At 27.6% G+C, this 25,108-nt stretch overlaps 4 protein-coding genes across 10 annotated transcripts; 1 reads left to right on the plus strand and 3 right to left on the minus strand.

Moving 5' to 3' along the window:
- Positions 1 to 43: 43 nt before the first annotated feature.
- On the minus strand, positions 44 to 2,055 carry LOC126919956 (mitochondrial nicotinamide adenine dinucleotide transporter SLC25A51). Its single transcript, XM_050729736.1, has 3 exons — positions 1,713 to 2,055; positions 1,320 to 1,579; positions 44 to 1,236 (listed from the first exon to the last, which is right to left on the minus strand). Exons 2-3 carry the CDS (start codon positions 1,464 to 1,466, stop codon positions 523 to 525), a joined length of 861 nt encoding a protein of 286 aa, XP_050585693.1. The 5' UTR covers positions 1,467 to 1,579; positions 1,713 to 2,055; the 3' UTR covers positions 44 to 522.
- A 360-nt stretch (positions 2,056 to 2,415) lies between these two features.
- LOC126919937 (very long-chain specific acyl-CoA dehydrogenase, mitochondrial) lies at positions 2,416 to 5,792 on the plus strand. The gene is made up of 8 exons (XM_050729689.1): positions 2,416 to 2,701; positions 3,348 to 3,552; positions 3,628 to 3,846; positions 3,922 to 4,350; positions 4,426 to 4,689; positions 4,761 to 5,117; positions 5,188 to 5,403; positions 5,507 to 5,792. Exons 1-8 carry the CDS (start codon positions 2,631 to 2,633, stop codon positions 5,633 to 5,635), a joined length of 1,890 nt encoding a protein of 629 aa, XP_050585646.1. The 5' UTR covers positions 2,416 to 2,630; the 3' UTR covers positions 5,636 to 5,792.
- LOC126919953 (leucine carboxyl methyltransferase 1) lies at positions 5,779 to 10,064 on the minus strand. Its single transcript, XM_050729732.1, has 4 exons — positions 9,696 to 10,064; positions 8,913 to 9,096; positions 8,490 to 8,841; positions 5,779 to 8,399 (listed from the first exon to the last, which is right to left on the minus strand). Exons 1-4 carry the CDS (start codon positions 9,903 to 9,905, stop codon positions 8,195 to 8,197), a joined length of 951 nt encoding a protein of 316 aa, XP_050585689.1. The 5' UTR covers positions 9,906 to 10,064; the 3' UTR covers positions 5,779 to 8,194.
- A 920-nt stretch (positions 10,065 to 10,984) lies between these two features.
- Positions 10,985 to 24,486, minus strand: LOC126919923 (microtubule-associated protein futsch). 7 transcript variants are annotated; one of them, XR_007711825.1, is made up of 10 exons: positions 24,303 to 24,486; positions 18,360 to 18,495; positions 17,966 to 18,140; positions 17,581 to 17,870; positions 17,279 to 17,459; positions 15,124 to 16,173; positions 14,382 to 14,585; positions 14,196 to 14,304; positions 13,631 to 13,706; positions 12,609 to 12,708 (listed from the first exon to the last, which is right to left on the minus strand). XR_007711825.1 is itself a non-coding variant. In XM_050729608.1 (9 exons), exons 1-9 carry the CDS (start codon positions 24,307 to 24,309, stop codon positions 11,276 to 11,278), a joined length of 3,585 nt encoding a protein of 1,194 aa, XP_050585565.1. In that variant the 5' UTR covers positions 24,310 to 24,482; the 3' UTR covers positions 10,985 to 11,275. The 7 variants fall into 7 exon arrangements, 5 of the variants coding, with proteins under 5 accessions (XP_050585565.1, XP_050585566.1, XP_050585568.1 ...); XR_007711826.1 differs by having other exon boundaries at positions 13,631 to 13,733; XM_050729608.1 differs by lacking the exon at positions 13,631 to 13,706 and having other exon boundaries at positions 10,985 to 12,708; positions 24,303 to 24,482.
- Positions 24,487 to 25,108: the final 622 nt, after the last annotated feature.

The following is a 25,108-nucleotide window of genomic DNA, read 5'->3' on the forward strand; positions in this document are numbered from 1 at the left end:
TCAAACTCAGATAAGTATTATTATGTTTTCTAATCACTGCACATTATCGAAATTTGCTATCTTATTTATTAGTCATAATTGTACAATAAAATACATTGAATTCCATTTTTTAGGAATTCGAAATAAAAAGTGCATTACACATGCAGCATAGAAAATAGTATTCTAACAGTAGAATAATACACAGTTATATCGAAAAATATCTAAAGAATATATACAATGCAAATTTCTCCGCCGTTTATTATTGTGCCATTGAGGTTTTATTTATGAATGCATAATTAAATAGAAGAGCGTTCACTTTTTATTAACAATGAGTAATAAAATTAATCATTTAATTTAATCATTAAATTTATTTCTCCTGCACAATGTTTTATTGTAAGAAAAAATGTACAATTAATATAATTAATATAATTAATATAATTAATTAATAGATTTAATCAAAAAATACTATCTGCGAAATTACGCATTAAACAACATATAAGAATTTCTCTTTAAATAAATTTAAATACTTTTCACATAAATTTATTATGAAAACATGATTGTTTTTAGAAAATCATAAGATGCGTTTATAACTCCCCAACTTATAAATGATCGCATACAATTTAAATGCACACCTTTGTAAAATGATATTACTCTTCTATCTCTTGCAACATATACTTCACGAATAACTGTCATAAATTTCTCAAAATTACCACCTATTTTTGACTGCATATGTATTTTTATTACATTTATAGGATAAAATACAGTACTTGTGAAACCACCTATTAAAGCACCATTAATAAAACTTGTAAATAATGACTCTTGTTCACCAATGTATCTTTTTGATTGTTCTTTGAGAATAAAGAACATGAGATTGGAACAACTATTTCTGTATATAATTGGTACTAATCCACGATAACATTCTGATATACCATAATTTTTTAGTAAATATTTAAATGCATGCGAAGTATTTTTAAATTTATCATGATACCGCCAATCCTGGAGCAATGTTTGTACTCTTTCAAGGGGCATAAGTATAGCCTCAATAGTACCAGCAAAATGCGCTGCTATTATTCTACTTAATATATCATTATTTGTTAATGTGCACAAACGTTCTTTACAACCTTCATACATACTAAACATTACACTAACCGAAAGAGTTTTCTGACAAAAGGGTGGTAAGATCCCACGGTATAGTAATCTTATTCCCTCTTTAGATATCTGACGAAACGCAGTATTGGCTGGAACATCTTCCAAAATCTGTTACAACAACAGAAATTTATTTATTTAATATGTATATTCTGATGTTTAAAATATTACAAAATAATTTATTTTACACATACCTGTCTAAATATAATCTTATTAATAGGAAAAGTAATAGATACATTAATTACTGCAGCACCCCATCCACAAACAAATTCTTTACAATCATTATTATTAAGTGTTAATAATGATCTTAGTGAGACATTTTGTGAAGCAACGTTACTCATATTAATACTTTGTGTAATAATTTGTTCGGACTATAATTTAGTAGCAACCAATCATAATTATATTTTTTACACCATTTCCTCCTTACATCGTTCGAATTAAATAAATTGTTTACCTGTAATTAATAGATAAATAATATGATTTCAAAATGTAAAACATTTCATTATTATTCATATTATGTAATTTTTATATACACCGTAACTTTTATACGCCCAATATATATACAATTTTGTAAATATATAACTCACATTTTATACAATTGATATTCAGCCCATATCGCTTTATATGTACCATAAATCCAACATAAATATGTTTTTTGGTTCACCAAATTTCCAACCCGCATTTCTTTCTTAAGTGCTACGAACAATACTGATTATTCCAACGTCGGCTTTAATTTTCTTTTTCTTTGTATAACCAGATACAACACCAATTAGTTATATACATATGTGAACCAATCAAAGTTACAAAATATCAAACTTCAAAATACATTTCTTGATACATATAATCGAAAAAAATGTTATTCACAGAATATCAATTACATTTTTATTTATTCATAAAACATGACCGTAGAAAGGGAGAGAGAAAGAGAAAGAGAAAGAGAAAGAGAAAGAGAAAGAGAAAGAGAAAGAGAGAGAGAGAGAGAGAGAGAGAGAGAGAGAGAGAGTAGGGGAATTTCTATCACAATCTGCAATGGAAATGTGACAAAATATTAGATTAACAAAAATTAATTTTTCTTAATAAAATATTAAAATAAAAATATGAATCATGTAAAACATCTGTTTAGATATTTCTAATATTAATTAATTTCTGATATTAATTAAAATGTAAACAAAATTGTTTAATATTATTTTATTATTGATCGACTATAGATATTAAAATTTCTGAACATAAAAACATATAGATATCTATGTGTATGTATGTGTGTGTCATATCCACATGTATATAAGATCCATTTCTTGTATTCTAAACCAATTGTACATTAGTTCAATTTTTCGTAATGGTAGTAGCATAGAATTAAACTTTGTCCTAATTTCATAAAAGTTGATTACTTCTTTTCCGTTTTGTCTTAAATTTTATTTTAGGGTGTAAAAATAATTTTTAAGTTGATTTTATTATATTAGGAATAAATATTTCATAAAATTTGTGTATTAACGTGAATTTTGAAAATGCTACGAATTACAAGTTATATTGGACTAAAACCCTCAAATTTTATTAAAATCATTAACTCGAATGCCAGGTAAATTGCTTTTTTTTTTTAAATATAATAATACATTAGCATTTTTGTGCTATTGTTAAAGGTATGTGTCATATAAAAGTATCCAACAATTATATGTCATAAGATAGCAAGCTGCTCTGTACATTCTGTATGATATTTCACATTTTCTGACACTTTCTAAAATAATTGGCAAAAATTATTTTGTGTATGTTAATTAAATTATTATTAAGTTATTATATACGAATTTATAAATTTGTATTTTAACTACTTATATTTATGTAAAATATGTTGACTAATTGGACTTTGGATAAATATGATATATATATGTAAACAGAATGTATATTTTGACTTGATAAGATGATACTTAGATACATAAAAATTGAAAACAGTTGCTATTCATACAATTTGATGAATAATGAACAAATTCAATCAATAATCATCAATTCCATTATTATATGCAACTATAATATATTTATATAAATAATTTTTAAAAAATGCAATAAATATTGTCAATATATTATATATAAAAAAAGTTAATAATATGTATATATATATCTATCTGTGATATAAAAGTGACAAAAAAATTATGTAATTGAATCCTTAATTTAAAATTTAATCTGAGTAATAAATTATTTGATATTTACTTATATAATATGACGTATTTTAGATGTTTTGCAACACAAGCTGCTGTAAAAAATGCACCCAAAGAAAAGCAGGAAAAAAATATAGATTCAAAATCTCAATCTTTTGTTAAGAATATTTTCCTTGGTCAGTTAGAGACTACTCAAATGTTTCCATTTCCAGATGTTTTGAATGAAGAACAACTTGACACATTAAAATTAATAATAGATCCCATAGAAAAATTTTTTGAGGTAACAAGGTTCTAACAAAAATGTGAGAAACCTCTCAGAAATTTATCAATTTAATTTAAATTTTTATTTTTTTAGAAAGTAAATGATCCAATGAAGAATGATGAAAATGCATCGATAGATGAAAAAATTTTGCAAACAATGTGGGAGCTTGGAGTATTTGGTCTCCAAGTTCCTCAGAAATATGGTGGATTAGGATTAACTAATACGCAATATAGTAGATGTGTTGAAATATGTGGATATCACGACTTAGGTATTAGTATTGTGTTAGGTGCACATCAAAGTATAGGATTCAAGGTATATATTTATTTATTTATTTATGATATCCCATATAAAAATAATAATCTAAATAATTTAATTTAATCCATATAGGCTATACTTTTATATGGTACCCCAGAACAGAAAGAAAAATATCTTCCAAGAGTTTGCAGTGGAGATTATGCAGCATTTTGCCTCACTGAACCAAGCAGTGGTTCAGATGCTGGCTCAATTCGTTCTCGTGCAATAAAGTCAGTAGATGGCTCACATTATGTCTTAAACGGCAATAAAATTTGGATATCAAATGGTGGTTTAGCAGAAATAATGACAGTTTTTGCACAAGTCCCTATGAAAGATCCAAAAACTGGTGAAACTAAGGATAAAGTTACAGCATTTATTGTTGAAAAATCCTTTGGTGGGGTAACAAGTGGACCACCAGAAAAAAAGATGGGTATTAAATGTAGTAATACAGCAGAAGTAAATTTTGAAAACGTTAAAATACCAGCAGAGAATGTTATAAGGAGTGAAGGACAAGGTTTTTCGGTATAAGTAGATTTTAATAAAATTTGTTTACAAATTGTTTAAACAATATTTATTAAACACTTTGTATTTTATCAGGTTGCAATGAATGTTTTAAATAATGGTCGATTTGGTATGGCTGCTGCTCTTTCCGGAACTATGCGTTATTGTATCAAAAAAGCAGTGGAACATGCAACACAACGAGTACAATTTGGTCACACGATAGATTATTACGGAAGTATACAGGAAAAATTAGGCCATATGGCGATGTTACACTATGTAGCTGAGAGTCTTGCATATTCAATTGCGGGAAACATGGATAATGGAAGTCAGGATTATTATTTGGAAGCTGCAATTTCTAAAGTGAGATTCTAGTACAAAAAGATAAAACTTAATAATTTGTTTATTTTTTAAGTTCAAGACAATTGTTTCAGTGTTTTGCATCGGAAGCTGCATGGTGGGTTTGTGACGAAGCTATTCAAATACTCGGTGGAATGGGATATATGAAAGATACTGGTCTCGAACGAGTTCTGCGAGATTTACGTGTCTTTAGAATTTTTGAAGGAACCAATGATGTCCTCCGTATTTTTGTTGTACTTTCTGGACTTCAATCTGCAGGCATACATTTGCGACATATAATGTCAGCATTTAAGATTCCTACCATCAATTTGGGATTGATCTTTGAAGAACTAAGTAAAAGAGCTATGCGAACAATTGGGTTGTCATCAACGCGTAATCTTATGCACTTAGTTCATCCTAATTTAGAAAAAAGTGCTACATTGTGTGCTAAGGTTTATATTAATTCATAGTATTATGCCATAAATATATTAATATTTAATTGATATTGATTGATTTTTGTAGAGCATAGAAACTTTTGGTCAAAGTATAGAAAGTGCCATTGTCAAATATGGACCAAATAAGATTGTGGAGCAACAATTTGTTCTTAACAGATTAGCTCAAGCAGCGTTTGATATATACACTATGGCTATTGTATTAAGCAGAGCAACTACATCTGCAAACAAAAAACTTCCAAGTATGGAGCACGAACTTCTTATGGCAGAAACTTGGTGTTCTGTGGTAAGCATATAATCTTATTGATATATACTCAATTTTTATTTTTATATTATTTTATATTTATATTTTATACTTTATTTTTATTAAATTAACTATTATATTATAGGCATCCCGTCGTGCGAATTCTAATTTGAAATTTGATAAGCAATTAAATGTATTTACTAACTTAACCAAAATTTCAAAGAACATGTGTGATGCTGGTGGATGTGTTCAACTAAACCCACTATGTTTTTAATGATACGTTCAGACATTGAATAATTAATATACAATAATTAACAGCTTATATAATATTAGAAATATTGAATCTGTAACAGTACTGAAATTATTTTGATATTTTTACACAAAAGAGATATTGTAAATAAACTGTTATAAAGAATATACACATGAAAGTAGATGCTATTTATTTTTCATTAAATCTCACAAAATAGTGAATTGAATGCTTAAGAAATAGAGTAATGTACAGTAAGTTTGTGTGTGTAGGTTTTTTTTATAATAAATTAAATACAAGTAGAATTTTTCTGTATCATACATTTAAAAATGTTTGACAACGTTCCTCCCATTTACGTTTTCATTAAATGTGATATTAAATATAAGAAAAAAAGTACCATAGTATTTTAATTTATAATTAATATTAACTCTTGATTATCTTCTTTTAATCGTAATATAAATGCGCAATTTAACAATATCACAACATTACACAAAGGTAAGAATATACTTTCTGATCATTTTTTTATCTGTCTATAATATGGAAGCACATAGAGAATATAGCCATTGTACGATTTAACTTTTACAGCATCCATATAAGACATTAATAACATTAATCGTTAAGTGAAGTACATGCAAAAACAAAATTTGTGTATTTCGTACTATAAGAAGTATTACACTTAAGTTTGAGATTCAAATTATCAATTTTTTCTTTAGAATTTACAAAACGGAAACTATCATTAATTACACATATATACGTTTCTGATTGTATAAAAATCAGTAATGAAATAATATTTAATACTTGTTCTTTCAGTATCTAAAAGTTTACAACTGTTTAGAATTTGATAATAAATACATTGCATTTCAACTATACATTGGCAGTGTTTTTCTCCAATTCATGATATTTAGTGATAAACCAATTTGAGTCTCAAACTTTAAGCTATTTAAAATATTTAACATGTATAATAAATACCATTCAAACGTAAATAAAGTGGTATGAAACTATTATGATGAGGTATGATTTTATTATTGAATGTTTAGAACATGAAATTGGAAAGAATTTATCATTACTGACAGATACAACTGTGATTCATAACTTTTCAGAAAAATAGAATATTAGATTATTTCTTAGTGTTTGTGTTACTCCAGGTATGCAATCTTATCTTTAAAAACATATGAATTCTATAACACAAACTCACAATCTGTTAATATATGTATTTGTGTGTTTCCCCTATGTACTATACCTTATGGTCTAATAAGCCTTTATAAGAATATTAGTAAATATACTATCACAAATAAAAAGAAGCACTAATAAAGTCAAATAAAAATCAATATATTAAAATGTATAAACGAAAAACGATTTTATGATCAATATAATAATTTTTTAATACCATTATCATCTGATAAATTCTCCACTTTTCCACATTACTTTTACTTTTTATATCACAACCCTGATATTCCTTTATAAGAAAATAATATTGTTTGTATTTTATTAAGTTGTTGACAATGTAATGAGTCAACTTGAATTCATTGGAATAAAACTGACTCAAATATTATCTAATTAATGTATTGATAATTTGTTTCCTGAGAAATTTTTTTACGACTTTATGATCCATCTACCTATCATGTTTCTATGAAAATAATAACAATGGAAATACAATTTTCTGTATATATTTTTTAATACACAGAAATGTGTTATATCTTAATATCCTAAGTGATAATATTTTATAAATGTGAATAGCAATTGTATTTTAATTAATTCTTTCTGTACATGTAAATTATCATTTAAGTTAGGGCATCTGTAAAACAATATACTCAAAAATTACTTTCCAAAACATGTGCTGTTCTATTATTTTATGTTTAAGTAAAATCCTTCTTTCGTTGCATGTTGTTACTCTACATAAATTACCTTCATAAGAAACTGAATATGTAGTGAACTAATTAATAATTTAAAATACTATCTGTAATTATGATTCTTTTTAATATGAAACTTATAAATATAATTATAAGAACTTCCAAGTACAAAGTAGTAAATGATAGGGAAATAAAGTTTGTTAATGATTGAGATTATCTCTAATTAAAATACTAATTTTACAGGAAATACATGGAATTCATAGCAATAAAATAAACATCACATGACTGAAAATTAGTTTTATATTTTTTATGCTATCTTATATTTAGCTGCTCAAAAAGATATGAAAGGGTTTTAATCTTTCATTAATACCACTTTAATATTATTTTCACGATATTTATAGCACACAAATCGCAATAGAAGTAGAATATATTTGTTTTAAATTTGACATAATAAAATTAATTATTTGAATAAATCATCAGTTTTGTATAGCTTTATATAAATTGCTTTTTATAATACTTCAAATATATATGAAAGAGATATCTACACATAATAAAAAGAAATACACTATTATAAATCAAACTATGTATTAATCTATATTAAAAATTTAAGACCAAAACTTATTAACTTAAAAATCAATGATTTTGTATCATTAGTTACCACATATGTACTTACAAGCTTATAGATTTTTAATGACACAGTATCACTACCTGGAGTAACTTAGAAGAGTTAGAAAAGCTAACCCTGTGCTATAGACAAGTTTTTAAATATTTGTCCATTCCAAGCAACTGAGATACAATAATGCTGCAATAACTGAACTAAAAGTTCTCGCTCATCCAACATTTCTATATGCTCGATCCGACTACGGTCATCTAGAGGCAGTGAATCATAGACCTCTACCATTGTCCATGCATTAGAGCCTTCCCAACTGTTTATTGTAAAGCTGAAATGTACATTTTTAAATTGTATTTTTGATAAAATGGTTATTACTTTTAAGGTAATACACAAAGGAAATACAACAAAATTACAGTACCGTCTTTGTTGAGTTTCCAAAGATTCACAATCTTCTACACCTGCTAACAAACATCCACGACTACGTAGATTGGATAACATAACTTGACCAAATTTATCCTTCATGTTCACTTGCTCATAATTAACAAAAATACTATTTGGAAATTTTCCAGCAAGCCATTTTAATAATGCAGAAACTGCACTTGTGTCTATATATACTAAGACACATTCTGCAAGGAACATGGTTGGAAGATTAAAATTAACTTCTGCTTGTGTTAACTTATTAACAAGTTCAGATATGTGTCGCAGATCTATTCCCACCAAGTGATAATTGGCAGCATGTAGATCTGTTGTTGAAAACCTAATTTCTCCATCTGCAAAGTAAATTCTAACTAAAGAGAATCTATATATAAAGGCAAAAATTACAAAACTAAATATACTCTACCTTCTGTATTTAACATATCTATTAATTGTTTATGTTTTTTGATGTGATAACATTTTCGAGCAGTAATGTTAGGAAAATCAAGTTCGATAAAATTTGCTGGACACTTCCCTGCTTCTTTAAGTCTCCAATAGAGAGTATCAAATCCAGCACCCAAGTTTATAACTTGCCCCTTTTCACCAGATAGCTACATTTGTCATAAATTAATGTTATCTGTGTGTTATAGGTAAACTTATTTAGGTGTATACATTTATATTAATTATTTATGTTTATTTTATAATATTAAATTGAGATATATATTATTATATATATAAATAATGAAACTAAAATATTCATCCTATCATTCACATTCTTTATTCCGCGTATATTAATGATTATGAAAGTTAATAAATGATTGTAACGATTGTGTACATAGCTGCATATACATAGATTGCCTACGATTCTAATTAATTATAGTAGTTAAAGAAGAAAAATAAAAGTATTTCTATCTTTCGTTAACTAAAAAGAGACGGAAGATCGTTTAATAATTACAAACATAATTTTCAATTGTTCGTTATTTTTATAGAAAAAGATGCGTTGTCTGCACTAGATTAACCTATTTTACTGTTTCATGATAAAAAGAGAACTTTGGAAATTAGGACAGGGCCTCGGCCAGGTCAAGGTTTCCGGCATTGTATGTCCTTTGCTACTCAAATCAGCTGTATCCCGGATTGTTTCTATCATGTTCTAGGTTATGCAAATTTTGAAATTGCAATAGTGAAATTTAAAGAAAGCAGAATTAAATACCTTAAGGAATTTGTCAACGAACACTTCAATCCCTTTTACTCTTGCGTAATAACCACGATTGATTTCCGGAGCTTTCCGACCAGGTTGTTTTACGAAAAAGTTAATAAATGGATCGGACCAGTAACCAAGTTGAACCGCATATCTTTTACACTCACTTGCATCGTCATTAGTGGCCTGTATGGCCTCATCATCAGCCATATCTTTGATCATTACACCAATTTTGGTTCACTTCAGTTATGATAAATCATTATTCGACGTTTTCTTTATGTAGAAACCGTTACTTGTCACTCATAGAAAACTGTACAAGCGACCATACTGCTTAAGACTGTGTAGAGATTGCCGTAGATTCGCATCTACTTGCGGCGCAAGCTTGCGCCTGCTGTGCGGGTTATCTGACAGTAGGGGTATCCCCTAACCATCAACTTATACCTTAATAGATATTATACATATGTGTAGAAAATATTAATGTATCTCATTATAACTTACTATTGTGTATGACTTATTTTATTTACATTATTCATTAATACCGTTAATTATACATGAGTTAAATTAATCAATACAATTTCCACATAATGTTTCCTGAAAATATTTTATATAAAAAACGAAATCAATAATTATAACTAATATTGAATAAAATACTCTTCCTTTTCTAGCATCTTTATTTATTAGATATTAAGTGAAAACAGTATGTAATTTCAATAGTATGGGTAATTATTTATTTATCATAAATATTAAATAAATACAGTACAGGATAATTTAATTAATATAAGGAAACATATATGTAGGTACACAAATTTAATTGTAAAATTACTAAATTTTGTTTACAAATTGAAATGGATTATCTGTAAATGGGTAATAAATAAGACTTATGTATCTTTTGATCTTAATGAATGTATTCAAACACAATGTCTGACATTTTTTTAAATTAAAGTGTATATAATGATAGTACGATTGCATATTATATATGTTTCTGTATATAAGTATACAAAGATACAAATTAATATATATAAAATGTATAAATATGTAATTATTTTTTGCAACATTTCTTGACCAATAGTTCTATAAAATGTAAAGATATCCTTTTACATCTTTGTTAAAATAATATGTATTTTAAAGATAATCAATCACAGCTACTCATATATATGTTACTAAATAAATTGGAGCTAATAATTGAGTAACAAATTAGTTAAGATACATATTAAAATAATAGATGTTATTAATAATTACAGAAGATTATACTTTAGATGATATTAATTTCATTCCAACATATATAAACAAATAGATAGGAGTATAATTTAAAAAAGTTTTATTTACTACTGACACATCATTAAAAAAGAGACATGTAATCAGATTACATAAATTATGAAGCAGAAAACATGTTGGAATATAATGTTATCTAACAAAATTCCAAAATATTTAAAAAAAGTAGCAAAGCTATGAGTGATACAGTTTGAGATATATTAAAAATATAAAAAATTAGAAAGGACTAGCGAGTATCACCTTTCATTCTTTTCATAGTTTTCAGTTTTTAAACTTTCTTATAGAATATGTAAATAATTATTGTCTGCTTTTTGATATAATTACTGCTCTACATCGGATTTTTTAATAGCTGGTTTTGAAGCTGTGGGTTTTGTTTTTCTTTTAGGTGGAACTGGTGCATCAGAAGTACTAGATGATGCTGTCTCAGGAACAGTGATATCAGTAACAGGTGTTTGTGACGATTTTATACCTTTTTTAGCAACTTTTACAGCCTTTTTTTGTTTACTTGAAGAACTACTGTCTACTGCAATATCATCCAGTCCTTCTTCTGATTTTGTTTTTGTTTTCTTTGTAATCTTTTTTACTACTTTTTTGGCTACTTTCTTTTCGCCATCACCATCAGTTGCTTCCATAGGTTCCACTTCTGACACTGACTTTTCTGTAGATTTTCTTCCAATCTTTTTCACTATTTTCTCTTGATCTGTTGGATCTGGCTGTGCAATTTTTTGAATACTTGTTGAAGGTGCATTTAATTCTTTTGTTCTTAATGGCCTAACTGGAGTTTTGTCTGATGGTGCTGATTCAGTTACTTCATGCTCTGATGGAGTTTCAGTTGATTCTATTATTTCTTTTATATTCCCCTTAGATTCACCCCTGTCAGGTTCACCTTCTTTACTTTGTTGTTCTAATTCTATTGTTTCTTCCTGCACTGATTTCTCTGGTATACTTAAATTTTCTGAAGATAATATAGGTGTTTCAGTAAGTTGAGTTTCAACTTGCTCTACTGACAATAAGCTCTGTGGAATTTCTTCTAATTGGCTTAATTTATTGGCAGTATCGATACTCATTACAGTTGTGGAATTATCCAAATTTAATTTTTCTTTATTTTGTGTAAAATTAATTGAAGATGTCAAACCATTTATATGTATCTTATCTTCTGTTTCCGTTAAATGAACAGGTGTAATTGTAGAGGAAAGAATTTCTTGCGGCATTATCTGAGAATCTGACATAGATTCTTTTGGTTCCACTTGTAATACAGATTCTGCAACTTGGATAGGAACAGGGCTAACTGTTAGAATTTCAGAGGCAGTTAGGAATTCTTTTGCATGTTTTTCATCTCTAAGGTCTGGTTGTTTTATTTCTTGGGTATCTACTGTAATTTCAAGAATTTTTACATTTTCTAACTCGCTTTTAATTTCTTTTTGTGAGGTAATTACTTTTTGTTCTTCAATTGAAGAAGATTGAACTAAGTTAGATGGTTCTATAGATACAGTTGTCTGTTGTGGAACTTCTTTTAATAATGAACTTGTACTTGAAGTTGTATTGAGTTCTGCAACTTTTTTATGAGATGTTTGCATTGAAAAATTTGTAGAAGAATCCATAAATATATCAGGTATTGCACTTCCTGATTTTGTTGAAAATTTTTGGGAAATATTATCTTCACTCTCTTGATCTCCCGATAATTTAGGTACATTTGTTATAGGAACATCATTAACTACAGATTGTTCTTCCGTATTAAAGGTAGTTGCCTGAGCTAAATAAGAGAAAATAATCTTATTATATACTCATATAAATAAATATTTTTTCTATTATCTTTCTATTATATATATATAATAGGTTATAGAAATGTAATTGAATACATTTCTTATTTAATAATTCTTATATCTAAATTTTATTATTTTAAAAAATAAGTTTGAATAATTTCTATATAAACATAAAAATAATAAGTAATATATATTAAAAATATATACAAACAATACTTTATGTAAATACATATGTAAAATATACTTAGATAAAATTCTAATTCTAATATAAAGGATATAATGATTGCGATTGAAACTGTTATTGCAAAAGTGCTCTTATGAAATGTTATTTAGTAATATATATATATATATGTGGAATGCGAATATTTCAGATTAATTTAAAGCACATGGAGTATAGAATTAGTATTTTTACATTACACAAGCATCAGAAATGTAGTGTTAAAAAAGAAGATGATGTAAAAATATCATGCATATGGTAATTAGTATTTCGTTTTTTAGTGCAGTATTAAATTTGTATTAAGCATGAAATGCTCGAAGTGCTTTTGGTTTTAAGTACATATAAGTAAGTTACATAAATACAATAGCGTTTTTTATAAACTACTCTAAAGAATTTAAAATAATCCATCAATGCAGATATATTGATAAAAGAAAATTAATATTAATGTATTTTATATTTCTTTGATTTATAAATTATAGAAATCAAAGTGATATGTAATATTAATATCTTAATGATATGATACAATTTATTACAGCATGTATTATTATACATGTAATATTACAGTATTATTGTAAAATAATTTTTAATAAGGCAAGTTTTAACATATACTGTGTATCGGTTTAGTTGTGTACCACAAACTTTTTTAATTTACTTAAAAATCGCGAATCGATGATGCGAGTTCTCAAAATATTTACCCCATTAAAGCAAAACGACATTACAAGACGTAGCAATGCTATGGCGCCAGGATCTGTTAGTTGCTGTCCTCTGTTCCTGTTTCAAACACTTAAACTTGATAAACTGTATAAAAAACATATATTTTTTCACTTATTTAAATTATATAAAAATTCTCTAGTATATTATTGAATAATACAATTTGATATTTTGTTTAAATTATATTCCTATAGAATTCAAGTCTTTACTTCCAAATATGAGTTTGAATGCCACATGCTGTATTAAAAAAGGGTGGGAGGCAAATAAAATCGCAAAGCATTTTTATAAAAACAGTTAATAGCTTTGCATTATGAGCACTTTAATTTTCTATTTCGTATACAGTTTCCATTATTATTAAAGATTCTTAATTGTAAAATTAAATTTCAGATTCTTTCAGGTTCGATATGTAATCGTAATTATCGTATAATAAAAAATATTATTTCTAACTTAAGACTTTTGTTTCATTTTTATATCACCTGCAGTTGAATAATTTTTATAATCACAAAATATTTATAAAAAATAATTTTATACATATTTTGTAATACATACCAGTTTCTTTATCCACTTCATCTACAGATTCAGTAGATTGAATAGCTTCAGTGGATTTAACAGATTCATCAGTCTTGTCAGTTGTAGCTTTTTCAGGTTTTTGCGTTTCCTGCAAATCATGATATAGATATGTTCATGTGCAAATCATAATTTTATCAATTCATTATGTATTACTTAATTAATTACTTTAGGAGGGGACGGTAACCGTGGAGGCGCAAGAGCAAGTGTTTCGCAAATTTTTTTCCAAATATTGTCAAAACTATCGCGACCCATATAATCTATCTGACCTTGTTCCCAACTTTGTTTTCGCATATGTTCTTCTAATGCAATTTGTTCAGCGCTTCTGGGTTCACCTAATGTCATTTGAGCCAGGGCACCAGCTAGGCCAGCCTATGAAATCAGAAGAGATCTTCTTATTTAATAACTAGTAACGTAATAGTAAAATGAAATAATATAAGAATATAGATTAGAATTATATAAATATACATTCATATAAATTATTTTGTAAAGTTACCTTGCCTACATGTGATAGTAATATGATATAAATACATATACCACAAACATAAAACAATATAATATACAAATCTAGTGCAAATTAATAACACAATGATGATAATAACATATTATATTTCTAGGAAACTATACCTTTTGAATAATTTTTAACAAATATCACTTTCATTAATAATTATGGGATAATGTAGAAGTAACTAAAAATGTAAAGAGCAGGAAATATTTATCAGCATTGTTAAAAATATTAAATAACAAAAACTTTATACTAAACAACTTTATTAAAGCTGCAAGTAATGTCCCAAAAAATACTAAATATACAAGCAATATATTCAAAATTATAATGCAAATATTTTAAAATATAATAAGAGAGTGCTTTTAACTTTAATATAAAGAAAAATATATGGGAACAGTTACTTACATTTGAACTATTTGGATCATCCATTATGTGTAAATCAGATTGCGTTGCTACATTGTGGAAATCTGTACAAGGTTTGGAATCAGGATGAGGACTAGTAGATATTAGTGTGCTTGTCCGTTTGTCTGTAACGTTTATATTTTCATTTCGTTCAGTATTTTGCTTATTTGAGTGATTATTCTGATAAGCTATGTTATTTGGCATAGCTTGGTCATGATTAATATTGACATCTAAAGATTTACAAGTTTGGTTTCCTTGTCCATAATGTTGAACAAGTTGTTTATTATTTAAATTATCAAACATTTGACAATAACTACAATGATGATCAACATAAGTTTCATTATGTTGATGTTGTTTTATTTCTTCTGAAAATGATTTGTTACTATTATTAGAGGAATGTTTATACTCAATATGCTGATGTTGCATTATTTCTTCTGATACTAATCTATTACTATCATTGCAAGTACTTTGGGAAATATATTGGTTGTTAGTAGATTGATAATGGGATTCACTAGAATGATGATATTGCATATTATGCATAGAAATATATTTTTCTATATTGTCTTGAGTTTGCTGATGATTAGATTCTACATTTAAAATGGATGTATCATTGGAATTAGGAAACAAATGTTGTTGCTCAATTTCATTTCTGAATTGATTAGACTGTACTTGATTATGGTGATTTCGCATATGTGAAGAAGACATATTTTCACTACATTGTTGATTATGATAGAATTCCTTGTTACATTCTGGTGATGACTGGCTCTGACATACAGATTTTGAACTTTCATTTAATATAGATATAGGTGAAGAACTATTGATTTTGAAATAATACTGTTGTCTTTTATTATTTTCTGCTTTATAGATAACTGAATCATTTGGTACATAATAATTTTCCCATGGATCTTGGAATTCTGAGAAGTCTGGTGGTTCTAAATATATGTCATTCTGTATTTTGTTTTGCATGTCCATGTAAGTGGGACTTCTTGGAAAAAAGGATTCAGAAGGCATAGGAATAAATTTGTGCCAAATTGGTGCCAATGTGCTGGTAGCCTATGCAAGCATCATGCCAAAACAGAAAAATGCACATTCAATTGGTTAGTAGAAAACTAATTTGGCAGTGTCCATTTTTCTTGTACTTAATATTATAATAAATACTAAAAACTAATTAATCATATAGAATATTTTATAAGCTTAAACATTGAACTATTGTATTTAGATATATTAAGTTTATAAAAAATATATACTTATAGATTAAAAATAATTTATATTTTAGAATAAATTTAATACGATACTAACTACAACTATAATAGACATTAAATAATATTATATGATGATAAAAATATATTAAATGTATGTTACAAACATACTAATAGAAGAGAAAAAATGGACACTGATCTACTAAAAAAATATATATAAAAATGAAGATTAAACATTAATAGCTGTGATATTTTAAACATTTATAAAAATGTGACGAAAAATTTTATCGGTCTTTTTTGCAACTTATACATATTCTATATCAATTCAGCTATTAATATTAATATTGAAAATTAAAAAAAAAAATAAAAAGTTAAATATATTTTAAATGCAACAAAAAACAAATCATGTCAGAGAATTCCACTGCAACACATGTATGTACATATATATAATAATGTATTTCTAATAAATTTTTGTAAATAACTTGTAATCAAGTAGCTTTTATTAGCACTTCTAATATTATTATTTAAAATAATAACATGCACATTCAATTTTATTAATAAAAATTCTTTGATGACAGAATTAATGAAGATTAAGAGATTAAACCTTTCAAAGATCTTTTGAAATATTCTGATTATAATACAGCAACTTTTATATACATTATTTGTTATGTGCAATATATATACAGTTTTAGCTATGTTTTATCAAGCATGTTTATAATTGTGCTTTTGAAATGTTGTATATTCTATTTCTAGATATATTTAAAAAATTCTTACATATTTTATATGGTATTTTAACAAAAATAAAAGCACATTATCTAAACCTTACCTGTTTTCTTAATATTTAAGGCTATAGTGAGATTCAGAAAAGAATAAAAAAGGTTAATTATAAATTATATTCTAAATTATATTGAAATCATCAGTGTAGTAGATTAATTTAAAAAATAGTCAGTCAAACTTACCATAATAGGTGATAATTGAGGATGCACTTTTTCACAAAATATGTTCCACCATAATTGCAATAATGGTTGCAAGTGTGAAGAATCCATAGGTGGTTGAACAATACCAGTCAAGGTGTCAAAATACTGTAACCATGGTTTTGTAATACCAATAAAATGTATTATTCTAACATCATCTCCAAACCTATTAAATAACAAAATTTACAATTACTTTATCTTCTATTTATGTATTACTCACATGAAAAGTTATACATGTATATGTAAAGAAGTAAGAAAATTATAATAGAGTAAGCAGATTTTCTTACTGCTTGAATGCAGGAAGATAAGAGTATGTAGCAGTAGAACACATATTATAGATAAACGGTAAATGTTTAGAAATATCTTTTTTAGCCCAATCACTAAAGTACATATTTAATAATCCTTGATCTCCGCCATCAAATGAACCTTTAGCAGCAGCAAATGCAGTAATAGAAGCAAAAGTTTGTTGGGATGGTCTGTATACAAATACACCAGAATTGAAACAATCAGGCCAACCAACGTCAGGAGCAGCAGACAGTTCTTCTCTTTCAAATAATTCATCACAATTTCTGATGACCTAACATACGCGCGATATAGAAAATAAAAGCACGAAATTCTTTTAAAATCCAAGTAATCATGTCTTCGTTAAAATGAATCATTTTGCAAACTTACAAGTGTGTCTGCATCAAGGAACACACATTTTTCATATTGAGTCAATCTCCAGCAATGCAATTTGGTAAATGTAACACCCAATTCTGGTCTAGCTAAAAGTGCTAAATTAGCTTCATCCTTTGAATCAAGTACATTTACTTCCATTACCAGAGAAAAGATTGCTGATAATTTTTCCCTAAATACAATTAAAAAGAATATTTTAGCTGTATGCTGATACAAAAATGTTAATAGTCGTTTATCTTAAGCAACAATTATCAACTGCATTTAATGTGCAATTTAAATACAAACAAAAATATATTAACGCTATCTTCTCATTTTTTGAACGATTTTCGAAAATTGAAGAATACGCAAACATTCAAGTATACTAATATAAACCATCCAGAAATGAGTTTACCTCATGGTTTGTGTTACTCCAGGAGTAATCAAAACGGCCAGTTCGTGCTTGGTACCAACTTGATGCAAAGAGTGTGCCAAAACTAAGGCACCCAAAGAATAAGCATCGTTGGTAGCTAATGTAACCCAGGCGTATCCTTGAAATTAAAATAATTATTATCAGAATGATTGTAAAAAAATAATAGAATGATTATAATTAAAGAAAAAAAAATAGTAGTTAATATTTCTTTGCAATTGTGTAAATAAATTGCTATGTTCGTGTGTGCAATGTTATGCGCATAAATTGATAAGACATGTTTTATATGTGAAAATAAGTGGTCATACATGTCACAAATGTCTTATCAGTTTATAAGTGGTTGAAGCACTGAATTTTTAATTGTCTTCGACATTATATCATTAATAAACATTACAAGTAAAAATATATTCATCTAGTATATATAGCTCATCAAAGATAACATTCTGAAGTTTGTTGGTGTTATTCTGTTGTGTTTGTTATCTTCCTAATGATTACATAAATCTGATTACACAATTCTAACAATTGTCTAACGCAAAAACTAACTGTAATAGTAATACAAATAATATACAATTATTACAAATTCTGAATTGTAATTTCGAGATGTTCCGAAAATAATCTCTCAATTTTTTACATTTATATATATATGTTATACATATATATTTTTATAAGTGTATTATATTCTTCAAAAAATATATTTCGAATTAACTCGAAAAGTTACAAAAGTGTGCGTTCAATGCATCCATAAATATTTTCTAAAGTGATAAAAATAGAAGAAGACGCACATGCTAGAAATTCATTTGATCCAAGCAAGCGAACTTAAATGTGTTCAACTTGTTTTTCACCAATAAGAAATCCAACGATGCTGCTTTATTTATAACCCTTTCTATTTCTATTTCGTAAATGTCATCATGTCGTTCTCTCCGGCTAGTTGTTGAATCTCGAGAAATTTAGTTCCAAAATAAAAATATTATTTTTAGCTATTTATCTGAATACTACTTGTGCTCCAACGATAGGTTTGTTCGATAGGATATGATCAAGAAACTACATTAGAATATATATATATGTAAAAGATAAAATATCTTACTATGCTCCCTTACGATAACTGATTATCAACTCTTCAAGTAGTTCTCAAGTAATATTGAAAATAAGTATTTCTAATTTACATAATATCATCTAATACATAAATCCTAATCCCATTCAATAAATGAGTGAATATTAGTTAATAGACCCATTTCTTTTTAATTGTAACATTATAGAACATCGTTACATCGGCAAAACAAAATATCAAGACTAAAATAGTAATGGATTTAGTTTTCGCTACAAAAAATCATCAATTAGATTAAATTAACATTAAATGGTATGTAAAATAACTCTATGAATTGTTAACATAAATTACTGGAATGCCTTAATGGAGTTATAAATAAGCACTTGTAATTCTCCGGAAGTATCCATCCCATAGCGCAAGAATTAGCACAGGATACCTGACTAAATTCGATCAATTTTTCGAATTTTATTACGCAGCATGTTTTACGAAACACAAAATGGAGCTAAATCATATACGTAATAATTCTAGAATTATTTCATGTATGTAGTCCCTCTCTCATAAGCCTTGAAAATATACCGTTCACGTTTCTGGAAAGGCTGTGTTATATGTATTGACATTGAATGAGATATTAGGTTTCCTGCGCTAGGTGCATTTCACGAGGTTATCATTATAATCACGGAAATGACACTTTCGCAAAATACCACTATTTAGTGTAACAAATTGAAGGTGTTCAATAACTATCTAGTTATTGATAATTAGATACAGTGTCCATTAATATATAATATATAATAATTAATATTATATATTAATATATAATAATTATTATCATACAATTTACCGGCGAATACTATTTGCATATCTAATTATACCATGATTTAAGTGCTGCTAATTTCACTATTTAAATTACAATCTAATTATGCAATTACATGGATATATGAAGAAAACGATTTTCGTTATCACTATATGGATTTTATATATTCAACATCTAACGTGGAATTCAATGAAATTATCGATAATGTAGAATTACAAATATTTGTCCATTTCTAATATTTCATAAAAAATGAAGCAAGCATAAGTAAAGTTTATTTCCACATCAAAGTTATTGTAATTAGTGTTTTTGTACTTCTAGCGACGATCAATATTAACTTACATTACTTACGAAATTAACATTTGATTATCAATTATGTACGTTGAGTGTTTGATATCATTTCGGAATTATTCCGGTAATATCAGTCTGATTTCATGATCTGATTTGTGGTTTCTCTTGCAGAATATCATTGTTAACATTCTTTATCTGTCATCAGGTTCAAAAAATTTATGTGAAAGCAGATGACACTAAAGGCTTTAGTGAAATTAAATGTAACGAATGCAAAGAAATTGTGTCAATCATAGGCGTAAAAAAAATAATAAGGAGAGTTGAGAAAGAGAACAGATATAAGAGAAAAGCTGGGATTTCTGCTGCCGGTGTATTCCGATAGATAACCCACTGAATCGCATCGAATCTTTCCATACACTTTTACATTACCTAGCACTATTTATGCTGGTGATCATGAAATTCTAAATCAATAATCTAGATAAATTATAAAAATTGAATGCAATTTCAATCATTGTCATAGTCACCAATAGAAATAATTTAAATTGTTCGATATCCTAGAATGAACACTTGAAATACAGTAAAAAATACTTTTGCATTAAATAGGTTCCTTGTCTTTAATATTCGCTTATTGTTCTTACACAACAACATGAGAATATCAAGTCTGTTAATATGAATGTAACGCTCGATATTTCATCACATCTATCCAAAAAGAAATAAATAAATTTCCTTAGGTAAACGCGAAAACTCGATTCGTCTTTTCTAAGAATATTTTGTGAAAATTACGACAGTTCGTCGTATTTATTTCGTCACTTAATTACGCATGGATCCAAGTTGGCCAATAGTCGATGGCCGGAAGAATCATATTAACCTGATGTGTCACGATTTTGGCAGTAGTGTCTCTTTATTTGTTTCCTGATGTGCCGACATTATCACAGGGCGTGTTAAAAGACACAAAACATTATCTTGGCTATGAGAAAGGCGGTGCTCGTCTTCTCATATATTGTAATATGCAGACGAAACCCGAGAGGCAAACTGCCGGCGTCGTTCTGCCACACAGGTTTATATTTATACAAGCCGGCTAGCTTATAATAGCAACCCAGCCTCGTGTTTGTACAAAATGCATTCATATACTTTGCGTTAGGTCAAGCACTTGTCTCCCAAGCCTGACCAGATTTCTTTATATGATTATACTTCAGACAGACGTATACGAATCGACACCTTTTCCTACGACACGAATAATCCATTATTATCGTTCCTTATTTCGGAATATATATGGAATGTGCATTCAGATAGTTTTCTCGATTACTCGTATCTTCAATCACAATATTAGCATGAGATTCCATTACAATTAAGATATCAAGGTTTTTTGGATTTATACTAGATATATATCGAAAAATGTTCTAGTTACTATTAGAATTAAAGTAATTCTAAGATCTTTAAATTCTAAAACTTTCAAACCTGAAATTATTATGACTTTTCTGAAATTCTTTCTTACTCAGAATCGCAAAAATTCTAACTTTGTAGCATATATGTATTAAGAAATTTTCTCGCTCTCTTTCGTATTTTTCGTTAAAAAACAATGAGTTTTTTTCATTTCCTCTATCCTGTACACGTTATATTAACGAAGAACTTCAAGAATTTATAAATAGAAGTGTAAAAATTGAATTACTGATGGAATTTTAGCAACCGTAGAGGACTGACGGAGCGTCCATTGTCGGGATCTAATTTTATCAACTTATTTGCTACGGGCAGTTATGCGGATGTAACGTCGTGAGATTCTATGCCGAGTAGTTCATGGTATAGAGATCTGAGCAGAAAGTTTATAAAACAAGCTAAGTTCATTTTAGACAGTTCTCGCTTTGAACTATTCATTTTTCTAATTACTTGTTACCTAGTTAGGTTTAATGTTGTCATTATCAAACCATTCTTTCATTTATCCCTTTCGATATCATAATTGAAAGACGAAGATTGACCACTAGGGACTAGTCACCTTTATGTTTCGTAACTATCCCGGATAGGTGGAGCTTAGAATTAAGGGTGAGGAAAAAGTAACAAGAAAGATCGTATTTAATTAGAAATCCGTTCTATAAAGAGGTATAGTAGGAATTGTAGAGTGCGTCTAGACATCTAGACGAACCTTGCAATCTAGAATTCCGGGTCCCGTCTAGACGAAGGTCAAGACTGAATCTATATAAAAATAGTGCACGGCTATTTCGCATCAATTGTCGTGCAATGAACTTTCGTTTTAGCGTAACTGTATTAGTTGTGGCGGTGCACATTTTTATTCGGAATACAAGAATTTTAACTGCAACATTGCAATACTCAAATCATACAATATGATAATTCGATTCTGATTTTTTAAATGACTAAAAGTTACTTTGTGACATAATTTTTGTTGAGAAGATAAATATTAAGTAAGAAAAGAAGAAGTACGGAGTGAAACTACTTGCTTAATGTCACAATTTTCGTTTAATATATTATCTTTTCTTTTTATTCTTCATGAATGAAAATTCTTCGTAAATACATTGCGGCTCCCTGTTACATCATCGTAGCATGTCGATCGATAAACGCATTAATATCATCGTCGTAATAATATTAAATAATTCTCGATTACAGAAATCTTCAATTAAGTAATATGAATTAGGAATAATTTCAACTGAAAATAAATATTTACAATATGAAATGGAGATAATAAAACGCGAATCTTTTCGGTATGTACATATCTACTAAAAAAATATTGGATGCAAATATATAATGCAAATATATAATACAAATAGATGAAGTTACAGAAGCAAATTTTTCATGAAGTCGAATTTTACCGGGTTCGAAATAAATATAAAGAAATAGGGAATTTTGGCAAAGAGCCGCAATTTCTTCCCCTGACGGCTAAGAATAACCTACAGGAATACCACCGACTGTTATCTTATTTTATGTAGAAGGTATCTTGTTTCTAATGCACAAAACAATAAAAAAGAAGGAATCTGTGTTGTAAACGTACTTATGCTTTAAATAAATACAGTATACATACATCTAAATAAATCAACAAATTAATTTTATTTTTTAAATATAATGTTTTAAACATAATTATATAAACACAATTTATTGTGTAATTATAAGAACTGAAATCATTGCAATTCATCAGATGTTTTTATTTTATACTTCTAATTTTAAAAGGTGTGTCATGTTAGGTTTTTAAATATGGCCGCTCGATCATGTTCATAAGAATAGAATCACACGTTTTATTGGAAAAGAGAAAGGAATGACGATAATTCAGTTCGTTATAATGTAATTTTAAACAATTAATTTTAAAATATAATTATGTGAAGAATAATTAATGCGAGAACATTATACATAACACAGAGTATAGAATATTAAATTCGCGCCAATCTATCGAAAAGTAAAAAAGAGATTTCGCGCATGCGTCCAAAGGAAACATCGTGAAACTGAGCGCGAATTGGACCGATTTTCGCAAAATAAAACGAGACACATGCGTTTTGAGTTGTTGATAAAATATCGGAAGGAAATAATTGTTCTTAACATAAATAGTAAATTAAACAGTCATAATAAAATAAAAATGTATATGTTTTATGCATCCACATTTATGTTTTAAGAGGTTATTGTTCGTTGTCTATGGGAGATATAATTCATATGAAGGTCATTGGGTCAAGACCGGTTACCGGCGACGTTATCACACATCCCAATTGAGCTTTCAATGACTGTAACCTTAAGGCAAAGTATGTGAAAAAAGAAAAGATCGAGATACATATATTGTTAAACTTAGACTTACCACCCATGATCAAAAAATTCGTATTTCTTTTTTAACGGACCGATTTTACACACTTAACACTTGCCAATGCCCTCACAACTAACAAGAAGCCGTACGGTACGCACTTCATCAACGCTACAAAACGAGTGACGACTTGCGACTCTCCTTCCATGTCACGTCGCTCTCCCCTCCTTTAAAACCGTTTATCCTCACTCTGTATTATCGACTGAAGATTCAGCAAGCACTACTACGCGAACAAAATATATATATATATATATACATACAACAGATTTTATATGGTGTATATACAAGCATATGTACATATAATAACAGAAATCTTTTATTTTTTAATTTGTAAACTTCTGTCAATTGTTTATTAGTTTAACATTAATGATAGAAATGTTAATAAATGATAGTGAACTCCAAGTTCTGAAGCGATGTGTAAATTGCTCTAAATAATACAATATTAATTTTTCATATATTCAATAAACATAGTTTGAACCTTTTTTGATTAAGGGTAATATAAATTCTACTTTAAAACTTCATCTTAAATTTGTTTATATACTTCGTAAACATTAAATAAACAAAAATATGCATAAAATAATATACAGAGGAAAAAGATTAAGTAAAGAAGCACTTACTCGGTCATTTATATTATAAAATCGTACAAACCGAATAAAAATCAAAGTTGTAATAAACAAGTACAATACCATAGATGAGATACAGATAGTTACATGATACATATCACATCACATACTTCTTTTGTATTCGTACATTCATATGCGCGAATTTCACAGCCATTCGCGACACCTATCGCGAAAACATTG

Source organism: Bombus affinis, chromosome 9, assembly GCF_024516045.1.
Source record: "Bombus affinis isolate iyBomAffi1 chromosome 9, iyBomAffi1.2, whole genome shotgun sequence".
NCBI lineage: Eukaryota > Metazoa > Arthropoda > Insecta > Hymenoptera > Apidae > Bombus > Bombus affinis.